This window comes from Portunus trituberculatus, chromosome 35 (genome assembly GCF_017591435.1).
Source record: "Portunus trituberculatus isolate SZX2019 chromosome 35, ASM1759143v1, whole genome shotgun sequence".
In the NCBI taxonomy this organism is placed as follows: Eukaryota; Metazoa; Arthropoda; class Malacostraca; order Decapoda; family Portunidae; genus Portunus; species Portunus trituberculatus.
This window is the reverse complement of record NC_059289.1, coordinates 9,573,020-9,585,018: the sequence shown is the minus strand read 5'-3', so window position 1 is coordinate 9,585,018 and position 11,999 is coordinate 9,573,020. Positions and strand designations below refer to the sequence as shown.

Below are 11,999 nucleotides of genomic sequence, written 5' to 3'. Positions count from 1 at the left end.
GTAAATTTCTCTCAAGGAGTTTAGTGAGTCTGCATATAAGCTTTGGGAGAATCTTATCATGTTGATTTAAATACCTAGTTATCCTACAGAGGTGTTAATCATGTAGCATCTACAGTAGTATCTCGCTAGTGCTGAGATGAAACCATAAGACAAGGAGGTTCTTCCTTGGTCTCTACTTTTATGTCATTTCCTGGCAGCCAGCAGTGGTTTCTTTTCTTTCATCACACTATCTAAAGTTTAGAGAAAAAGAACTTCTCTTGATTAGACTGATTTTATTACCAGTACAAAAATATATGTAATCTTAAGGGAAGATAATCATGGTTGGTGGACAGAATGATATATAGGCGCGCGCGCGCACACACACACACACACACACACACACACACACACACACACACACACTTCTTTTCTAAACTTTCTCAAGCACAATCTGAAATGAAAAAAATAAGAGAAATAAGTGAATGCTAAAAAAAATAACTGAAAGCCTGTAACAAAAATGAAAATAATGTTTGTATCTAAGTGTAAAGGATTTGATCTTGTGAGTAAAATGACATGGATTGCTTGAATGTATGAAATATCCACTGTAATAATGAACACTAACTGGCCTATATAATTCAATACATAAAAATTGCAGTTTATGAACAATCTGACAGCTAATCCCTATAAAGTGTACCAATGTCTTAATCTCTATGCTGATGGATGACTCTGACTTCATGAAAGGATTGCGATTATTTAGTCAAGTATATGGCTTCTATGAGAGAGAGAGAGAGAGAGAGAGAGAGAGAGAGAGAGAGAGAGAGAGAGAGAGAGAGAGAGAGAGAGAGAGAGAGAGAGAGAGAGAGAGAGAGAGAGAGAGAGAGAGAGAGAGAGAGAATAATGTCAAATGAAATACAGTATATGTATAGGGCATCAGTTATTGGTGATGAGCCAGTCCACCCTGGAACTGTTGCTGGCATAAACCTGTAAGGAGAACCACACTTTACAAGCACAGGAGACATAATAGTAGAAGTGAAATAGGGAAGTGAAATATGTTGCTGAAAGGAATCATGGAATGAAGCAGAAGTACTTCATTACTCATGTGTTTTGCTTCATGTCTTCCCAAAGTGTTTAAGTTTTACATTCTGTAGAGGACAGCTTCAGAAAATGTATGAGCAATTTGGTACTTCTACTCTATTTTGCATTTCCTTTCATCACCACAGACCACTGTATAATGGTAGATACAAAATACCTACATGTATCATTTGAATGTTAGTTGTGGTGTCAGAATATAAGTACTTATAGACTACACAACACCATGAAATGTGCAACAGAACTAAATGATTGCTACACAGCATCATTACTTCAGTAACTTAGGTAGGACTACAGAGATGTCACTAAATATGACATGATCACTATACAGCATCAGTACTCTAGCAATTTAAATGTAACTACAGTCAATAAGAAGTATGCTTCTGCCTCATTCTAAAGTCATGAATAACTTCAATAAGAATGCATTATTATGACAATATAATAACTACACTTCATGCTACACTCAAACAAAGCATGACAAGCCATGACCGTGTCTGAATATAATACGAGGCAACAAAAAACCTTTCTGGATAGTGAAGGGTAATACACAGATTGATGATGTATTATACTGATTGTTCCAAAAGTTTGATCTTCTCTCACTAAGTTGCTTTAAATGATAAAGAGTTACACCAACCTCAGGATTATCCTCTTCTCTGCCATGATACACAGAAGGTACCTTTCCTAAGCCACAGGGAAGAATAGAAATACAGTATGTACCATAGTCATACTTTATACATCAAGATCTGGTTGGAATATTATGCTATAAATTTTGTTAGTAAAAGGAAGATAAAAAGATTTCCCAACAGTTTTTTAGAAAACTATCCTTAAAAGCTTTTTTTTTTTTTTTTGTCATGCATTCTTATGAGGCTCATATTAATTTAGCTGATAAAATATTTCCGTCTACTATTTACAGAGTTAAAGCTATGAGTTATTATATTGAACATTAAGTACTTTAGAATAATGCACCAGCAACATAAACCTGGTGCACACTTGTCTGCCCCTTGGAAAAATACGACCTCAGTGGTCACATCTTAAATGTACAGTATATTTTTTCTTAATAAAGGACAATGACAAACTTCTACATAGATTTGTAGCTATAGCTATCAATAAATGATAATTAATGAACAGTTAATTATATAAGATAATTGGATTTCTACATTACAAATAAAATTTTAAAATTTTCTATCATATTCCCAGTGTTTATCATTACTTTAAAAGTCATGCATTTATATAAAGCTTTTACAAGGAGCAGCATTGGACACCACAGACAACTACATCCCACTGGCCACAACATTACCACATTCTGTATAAGCTTATGGATTAATGAGAATACCAAGAATATCACAAGGCTACATAATGCACGTCCCCGGCAGCCAGAAGCAAGAATCTCCCGCCTAGTGTTTGGTAGCAAAGCTCCAGGGGAGATGAGACTCAGAGGTGGCAGTGGTCTTGCGTTGGGTGGGGGCTGGCTGAGGCCTGTTAGTGGGAGCCTGAGAGAGGGCATCCAGAGAGCTCATGTTAATATTGGGCAAGTTGAGACGTGTCATGAGAGGATTGAGCTCGTTCTCATCACTGGCCACAGTTACCTGCTCCCACTGGCGGCTGGCAGACGACAGCTTCACTGCATCAATCACTGCCTGCACATATTGGCCATCCTCGAAGGTGGCAGCACTGGAAACTGGTTCCTTGAGCCAGCCGTGCTCCCCATCCCCTGTGGCAAATGCCTCCTTGAGGGCCCCAACCAGACGGAACAGTCCCTGCAGATAAGGTTGAGGCAGCAGGGAGTTGACCCGAGCACTGCTATTGTCATTGCGGTTGGCAAGATGGGTCAGGTCGTCAGCACTGCCATCATGCAGGAGTTGCTCTCTCTCATCGGTGTGCGTCTGACCATAGAGACTAGCACCACGCACAGCCAGGCGGCCACAGCTCCCACACACCACCACCTCTTGTACAAACCCACCTGCCACGTGGCTGTTGAGCGTGGCAGTGACACATGCTCCACCATCAAGAATCATCTGAAAACTGCAGAAATCATCACTGTCAATCCAACGGATGCCGTTGATCTTCTCGGTGCTCTTGGTGAAGGTGCGCATCATGCCATGCACACGTGTTGCCCGCTGCCCTGTCACAAAGGACACAGCATCGATAATGTGGCTGCCAACCATGGTCAAAATGCCACCCCCCATTAAGTGGCTGCACATCCAGTCAAACTGGCTCCCAATCATGCTGCCACAGTGCACCCGCACATCGCACACATTTACTGCCCCGACGTAGCCTGCCTCCAGGTGCCGCTTCATCTGCATGAAGGCCGGGAGGAAGCGCAGGCCATGGGAGATCACTGAGATGAGGGATGGGTAGTACTGTGCTGCATGGACCATCTTCAACACCTCCAGCTGTAAGTAGTGCTCTGCCTTAGCGTGAGGTAAAAAATGCATCTCAATGTGAGATTTAAGGATGCAGTCAAATATAGCTATAGCTTGATATAGTATCAATATACTAGGAATGCAAAATAAACAAATATGCATGTTGGTATTCATTTCAAATAGGAGTGCAGTTGTCTCTCAGCTGTGAAATAAACCTCATGCGTATAAGTATCTCCGTATGGATTACTACTACTAAATTTTATCAGGATGTAATAATCTATTAAGTTATAATATAAAATGATGAGGTTTTACTGAATGAAAACATTTGGTCAACAGAAAAATGTAGCACATAAATCCTGAAATAAAATAACAAAAGTAATCTTATTAATATACCTAATCTAGAAGAGTCCAAAAGATCTATTTGGCTCAACAGCAATTACAGAAGGGCAAGACTCTAAGACACCTGTGATGTTCAGCAACCTAAACAGGGTCTGTGTAATGACACCATGATCATTTAGTGTAGTATGTATGGTATGTGAAATGATAAAAAAGTAAAAGTCACACTCCACATCATTAACAAATAAAACTGTACTGCTAGAAGATAAAATGAAATTTTGATTTTGTGTGAGGCACTAAATCTTCATGAGATAAGACTTAACTTTAACCAGTGCAAGTAAGTCTCAGTGTTCCCCTCACCTGACAGAGGCCAGCAGGACGATCACACAACACATGCTTGCCAATACCCAGTGCCTTCACTGCTATCTGGGCATGAAGGTCTGGCTGGCAAATGATGAACACCAGGTCCACATCCTTCCTCAGCAACACATCATCCACCTACACCACCACCACCACAATGTTACTAACTGTAATAATTTTTGCATGCATATATTTCTAGTACTTATGGATGGATGATTACTATTCTTCCTTAAAAAAAAAAATAAATAAAAAAAAAAACTCTGAAGTGAATAAATTTAAGCAATGTCATAAAAAGTACATGCTAAAATTAAATCATTAATAGCCAAACTATGAATATTAGTTAAGTCATATCAAATCTAGTCATTACTTTATTGGTGTGGAAAGGGATGTTTAGCTCAGTGGCCACATTTTCTGCAGCTTCCAGTGTGCGGCCCCACACAGCCTCCACTCTGAAGCCCTTGGCTCGAAGGAAAGGCACCAGGGCCCTCACAATGTCTCCTGTCCCGAATACACCTATCCCGGGCAGCATCCTCTATGGACACACAAAGAGTAAATGTTTTTGTGAGGGTACAGCACTGAGGATTGGAATGCATAGTGAAGACAGAGAGAGAGAGAGAGAGAGAGAGAGAGAGAGAGAGAGAGAGAGAGAGAGAGAGAGAGAGAGAGAGAGAGAGAGAGAGAGAGAGAGAGAGAGAGAGAGAGAGAATAAAAAAACAGATATTGAATTTTTGGAAGTCTTTATAGGAGCTCAGTTTCAAATTCTCAGTAGTCTAGTCTTAATAGGTAAACTAGTGTATACATATATACATTGAACTGTTCATAAAGATATGTTTATTTATGTGGTAGTAATTTTTTAAAGCAGTACATAAAATATACTTGTATAAAATTATTGTGAACATATAAACTAACACATCACTTACACATCAGCACTGGTGTGGTCTCTGAATAAAGCAGGGAGGGCTGGCACAACTCACTTATACTAATTTCCTACCTAAATTCAATTGTAAAAGACATGAAATATTTATCTATATGCTATGATATCTAACTGTATAGTATTTGATAGCAATACAGAATCTGAATAATTGAGGCAAACATTACCAGACAATCAGATATCACGAGATAAACGCTTGCTACTTGTTGCATCATCGCTGGCTAAGCGCTTAATCAATGACAAGTGAGTGTGTGTGTGTGTGTGTGTGTGTGTGTGTGTGTGTGTGTGTGTGTGTGTGTGTGTGTGTGTGTGTGTGTGTGTGTGTGTGTGTATTTACCTAATTGTATTTACCTAATTGTAACATACGGGAAAAGAGCTATGCTCGTGTTGTCCCGTCTCCATATCTATTAATGTCCAGCTTTTTCTTAAAATCATGAATATTCCTTGCGTTGACCACTTCCACGTCTAAACTATTCCATGCTTCCACCCTTCTATGAGGGAAGCTATATTTTTCACATCTCTCCTATAAGTGGCCATTTTAGTTTTTTCCCATGCCCTCTCGACATTCTTCCATTCCACATACACAGATCTTCCCTATCCATTTTTCCATGCCAATCATCACTCTGTATATTGCTATCAGGTCTCCCTTTCTCTTCTGTTTTCCAGGGTTGGAAGTTGCATTCTTTTCAGTCTGTCTTCATAAGTCAAATCTCTTAAGTCAGGCACCATTTTCGTTGCAGCCCTCTGTACTTTCTCTAGTTTCCTTATGTGTTTCTTTAAGTTCGAGCCCACTGTATTGTTGCATATTCAAGCCTCGGTCTTATCATTGCAGTAATTATTTTCTTCATCATTTCTTCATCTAGATATACGAACGCCACTCTTATGTTCCTCAATAAGTTCAATACTTCTCCAATTATTTTGTTTATATGTCTCTCTGGCGATAGGTCATTGGTAATTGTCACCCCAAGGTCTTTTTCTTCATGACTGGTTTTATGTCTTCATTTCCTATCTTGTACATACTCCTGATTCTTCTTTCACTCTTGCCAAACTCTATTTTCTTGCATTTTGTCGTGTTGAACTCCATTTGCCATGTACAGCTCCATTTCCATATTCTGTCCAAGTCTTCCTGGAGTAGTTCGCAATCTTTGTCACATCTCACTTTTCGTAACAATTTTGCATCGTCTGCAAATAGGCTCACATAACTGGACACCCCATCCACCATGTCATTTATGTAGACTGCGAACATTACTGGTGCCAACACTGATCCCTGTGGAACTCCACTCTCCACCAATCCCCATTCTGATGGTCTGTCCTTAATTATTGTTCTCATTTCTCTTCCTACCAAAAAGTCTTCCATCCATTTTAGTAAACTGCCATGCACTCCTCCTACCATTTCAAGTTTCCAGATCAGTCTCTGTGAATTATCTGATAATATATGTCTCACTAACTTATGATATATACCACATAACCTGGCCTAGATTATTATTGCATAAAAAACACATTATGTCATTCTATACAGCTACATGTTAATGTCCATATGTTACAAAACTGGTCTAAGTTCTAAGTGCATGAAAGTTATAGTGTGGGGTATGAGGATGGCTGAGCCCTTCTGCTCAGGGTTGAGTTTGTGATATTTGGTTAGTTTAATACTAAAATTAAATATGTGCCACACCACTGTCACCATTGGTAATTTCATGACAAAAAATAAATCTACCAATAATAGTAGTCTTATTTTCAATATCAGTGAATGGCCAGTAAGCACAATTCACAGAAATAAAAATAATATGTCAAAAGACTGTTATATGTGCTGTTGTTGCTCTACATACAAAATCATCCACACTGTGAGCTTAAAGTGATCACTAACTAAAATAACATTGAGGATAATTTTTTATTTATTTTCTTTCATGTATGAGGGGAATACTGAGCAAGGACAACAAAACTTATGAAACAAAAATGTGCCAGTCCCCGTGCAGGTTTGAGAGAGAGTTAGCCAAAAGAATGGGATAAATGTCTTGAGACCTCCCTCTTAAATCAGCTCAGGTCATTGAAAGATGGAAAGTACAGAAGCAGGTAGGGAGTTTCAGAATATTCATAATACAGAAACTATGCAATACCACTGTTATCATTAATGCACTCTACTTGTATCTGTGAGTTCTCACAAGCAATTACTACTACTTGCTTGACTGGCCAGATTAATAGACTAGCCAACCAGGTAAGAATATCTTTTTGTTTTATATGAGAGCCACTGGCCTAGGGGAAAAAAGAATGAGGGGAAACAAACAGCCTGTTTTTTTTTTCTTTTTCTATGCAAGAAGACCTGCCAAGGAAAAAAAAAAAAAAAAAAAAAAAATATATATATATATATATATATATATATATATATATATATATATATATATATATATATATATATATATATATATATATATATATATATATATATATATATATATATATATATATATATATATATATATATATATATATATATATATATATATATATATATATATATATATATATATATATATATATATATATATATATATATATATATATATATATATATATATATATATATATATATATAAAAAAAAAAAAAGCCCAATGAAAATATAATTTCCCTAAAAGATTTTAGAGGAATCAGCCAAAAGATAGGAACAAATATCTTTAATACTAAAAGAAGTCAAGTCGCAGGAAGATAGAAATACAGAAGCAGGCAGGGAGTTCCAGAGTTTACTAGTGAAAGGTATGAATGATTGAGAGTACTGGTTAACTGTTGTATTAGAGAGATGGACAGAATAGGGATGAGTGGAAGAAGAAAACCTTGTGAAGCAAGGCAGCAGGAAGAGGAAAGGCGTGCAGTTAGCAAGATTAGTAGAGCAGTTAGCATAAAAATGGCGATAAAAGATTGGAAAAGATATAACATTCCAGCAGTGAGAAAGATGCTGAAGATAGTCAGTCAGAGGAGGGGAGTTGATCAGATGAAAAGGTTTTGATTCCATCCTATCTAATAAAACTATGCGAGTGGAACCCTCCCAAACATGCGAAGAGTACTCCATACAAGGACGGATAAGGCCCTTGTACAGAGTTAGCAGTTGGCAGCTGGAGGGGAGAGAGACGGTGCAGAACGTCTAACTTCGTAGAAGCTATTTTAGCAAGATATGAGATGTGAAGCTTCCAGTTAAGATTATGAGTAAAGGACAGACTGAGGATATTCAGTGTGGAAGAAACAGTTGAGTGTCATTTAAGAAGAGGGGATAGTTGTCTAGAAAGTTGTGTCAAATTGATAGATGGAGGAATTGAGTTTTTGAGACATTGAATACTACTAAGTTTTCTCTGCCCCAATCAGAAATCTTAGAACGATCAGAAGTCAAGTGTTCTGTGGCATCCTTGCATGATCTGTTGACTTCCTGAAGGGTTGGTCATCTCTGAAAGGGCGTGGAAAGATGTAGGGTAGTGTTAGCGTAGGAGTGGATAGGGTTAAGGTCATTAATAAATAATAAAAAGAGAGTGGGTGATAGGACAGAACCCTGAGGAACACCACTATTAATACATTTAGGAGAAGAACAGTGGCATTTTACCACTGCTGCAATAGAATGGTTAGAAAGGAAACTTGAGATAAAGTTGCAGAGGGAAAGATGGAAACCGTAGAAGGGCAGTTTTGAAATGAAAGCTTTGTGGCAGACTCTATCAAATGCTTTTGATATGTCTAATGTGACAGCAAAGACTTAGTAAGGAAAGCCAGAAGATCACCAATAAAGTGAACTTGATGGCAGCCATATTGGCAATCAGATAGAAGATTGTGAAGTGACAGATGTTTGAGAATCTTCCTATTGAGAATAGATAAAAAAAACTTTAGACAAGCAAGAGATTAAAGCTATAGGATGGTAGTTTGAGGGATTAGAATGGTCACCCTTTTTAGGAACAGGCTGAATGTAGGCAAACTTCCAGCAAAAAGGAAAGATATAAGTTGATAGGCATAGTTGAAAGAGTTTGGCCACGCAAGGTGCAAGCAAAGAAGCACAGTTTTTGAGAACAATAGGAGGGACCCCATCAGGACCATAAGCTTTCCGAAGGTTCAGGCCAGCATGGACATGGAAAACATCATTACGAAGAATTTTGATTGAAGACATGAAACAGTCAGAGGGAGGAGGAGATGAAGGAACAAAACCAGAATCATCCAAGGTGGAGTTGTTAGCAAAGGTTTGATAGAAGAGTTCAGCTTTAGAAACAGAAGAGATGGCAGTGGTGCCATCAGGATGATATAAAGGAGGGAAAGATGATGAAGTAGAGATGGCAGTGGTGCCATCAGGATGATATAAAGGAGGGAAAGATGATGAAGTAAAGTTATTGGAGATGTTTTGGCCAGATGCCAGAAGTCACGAGGGGAGCTAGAGTTTGAAAGATTTTGACATTTTCTGTTTATGAAGAAATGTTTGGCAAGTTGAAAAACAGACTTGGCATGATTCTGGGCAGAAATATAAAGTGCATGAGGTTCAGGAGATGGAAGGCTCAAGTACCTTTTGTGGGCAACCTCTCTATCATGTACAGCACGAGAACAGGCTGTGTTAAACCAAGGTTTAGAAGGTTTAGGTTGAGAGAAAGAATGAGGAATGTACACCTCCATGCCAGACACTATTACTTCTGTTATGTGTTCAGCACAAAGAGATGGGTCTCTGACACAGAAACAGTAGCAGGATATCAACATGTTAGAAGCAGTTCAGAGAAGAGCAACTAGGATGATACCAGCATTAAAGCGCCTGGAGTATAGAGATAGATTAAAGGAATTAAACATGTTTTCATTTGAGAGGAGATGTATAAGAGGGGATATGATAGAGTTATTTAAAATGTTCTCAGATACAAACTACATAGATGCGAGATCTTTCTTTACCTTAGAGGAGGGAAGTAGGACTAGAAATCATGGCAGGAAGATTAGAAAGCAAGGCTGCAGGTTAGATAGAAGAAAATATTTCTTTAGTCATAGGGTGATAGACTTCTGGAATGCATTGCCAGAGAGGGTTGTAAATAGCACTAGTTTGACAATGTTTAAGAACAGATTAGATAAGCACTTCAATTTATTAGATTTATAATTATGTATAGCGCTGCATGATAGTTTTTATAAGAAATCTACTATAGTTAAACAAGACATGATTCCCATGTATGGGGATCACAGATTGTAGAGGAATTCGCTGCATGACTTAGCCCTGTTAATGGGCCAAATATTTAGAATTAGTATATAATGTATTGTGTACTTGTAAGTGTATCTTTAAGTACTGATGATGAGGTCGCTGTGCGACTGATACAGGATAACCTAGATGGGCCCTGGTGGCCCTTTGTTATCCTATTATTTATGTTATGTTATGTTATGTAATCATTCCTGAGAAAATCACCATAATACCTCCTCAGGTCCTCCCAATTTGAGGAGGGGTTGGAGAAATAGGACAATACAGAAATGAGATTGTGATCTGAGTGCCACAAGTTTTCCAAAAGAGGTTCCATGTAAAAAAATCAAATAAAACATATGATAGCTTCATAAGAACAAGTAGCCCAAGTGAGTGGAACTACAAAATAAGACTCATATTGACTTGTTTTGGACCTTGAAATAACCAGAGCTGGGTATTGTGGTAATGAATTGCAGAGTTGCCAATGTTTACAAAAAGTAGGTCTAGTTGAGCAAAGTTACACTGCTAATATATTTCACAACTTGGAACAGGAACAAAGACAACTTATTTAAAAGAAATTAGACCTCATAGTGGAGACAATAGGCCAGGAGAATATGGAGTAGGAGAAGGAAGACCTGTAGATATTAGTTTAAGGTGTGTTTTAACTAAATAGAAAGAACAAAAAAAAGTAATAAATAAATGCTTCTATGCCTTATAAAAGCATATTTCTGTTATCATACTTAAGTTTACTTTGTAATTTGGCAGAGTTGGATTTGGAAAAAAAAGTTGAAAGTTGCAGGAAGGAGTCACAAATAGTCACAAAGTTACAGTCACACCAGATCAAGTAGCAGTCACAAAGTCAAAGTTGCACCTAGCTCTAGAAATAATATTAGCATTTTTCAAATAATGTTGAGATAACATCAGCATTTGCATCTGAAGGATGTTAGGTTAGCTTTATATCAATTCAAGTCATTAATATACTTAAATTTCACTGGTTATCTTACAGAGTGATTACAATGAAAAATAAATCTAGTCTCAAAATTATAAGCTTAAAGTTATTTCCATAATGCCTACATTTTAATTTAAGGATTAGGTTAAACTACTTCTAAATTCGTAAATTACTTAATTTCATTACTGATCCTTTCAAATGTGTAAGTACATTATAATTAATAAAAAAAAAAAAAAAACGTGAGTTTACCAGGAAATAAACCCTATGCCTGGAAATTAGTAGGATGAAGTTCATTCCATAGTCCCTCACTGTTTATTCCTATACGTACGTGGTAATGGTATGTGTGTCAGTAGAGCTGATGAGGCCCCAAGCAAGAAACAGTCATTCAGTGAATGTATTCCTCGCTTCTTCTGTCACAAATATAGGGTGATCTGTTCAAATGTCTCTCGGCGAGTCTATCTTGTGAAGGAACGGTAATCCCCAACAAGGGCGTGACAGGAGCGGTGCATTTTGACACAACCTCTAGTGTTGTGTTGTCCTCGATGTCTGGTTCACTCACAGTCACAGCTGACAATCAGATAAACAAACCCAAGCCAGTGAAGACACAGCAAAGCGAATGGGGATGACGCTGTTATAAAACCATTATATTTAACAAAGTAAACCAATAATAAAAGATGGTCGATATGTTACCTAAGATTATATTTATATTATCTGTTTGCAATTAACGTCATATCATTTCATGTAGCTACGTAAACAAAAATGGATTACAGGAGAAATAAGTATAAAACAAAACCATACACTATACCTCCACATATTAAGATAACCCA

General features: G+C 37.6%; 1 protein-coding gene across 3 annotated transcripts; it reads right to left on the bottom strand.

Annotated features, from left to right (window-relative positions):
* Window positions 1-206: 206 nt before the first annotated feature.
* LOC123513135 (glucose-fructose oxidoreductase domain-containing protein 1-like) lies at window positions 207-11,813 on the bottom strand. Of its 3 annotated transcripts, none has more exons than XM_045270036.1 (5): window positions 11,501-11,813; window positions 4,495-4,659; window positions 4,128-4,265; window positions 2,655-3,461; window positions 207-230 (listed from the first exon to the last, which is right to left on the bottom strand). In XM_045270036.1, exons 2-5 carry the CDS (start codon window positions 4,654-4,656, stop codon window positions 222-224), a joined length of 1,116 nt encoding a protein of 371 aa, XP_045125971.1. In that variant the 5' UTR covers window positions 4,657-4,659; window positions 11,501-11,813; the 3' UTR covers window positions 207-221. The 3 variants fall into 3 exon arrangements, with proteins under 3 accessions (XP_045125971.1, XP_045125969.1, XP_045125968.1); XM_045270034.1 differs by lacking the exon at window positions 207-230 and adding an exon at window positions 256-430; XM_045270033.1 differs by lacking the exon at window positions 207-230 and having other exon boundaries at window positions 256-3,461.
* Window positions 11,814-11,999: the final 186 nt, after the last annotated feature.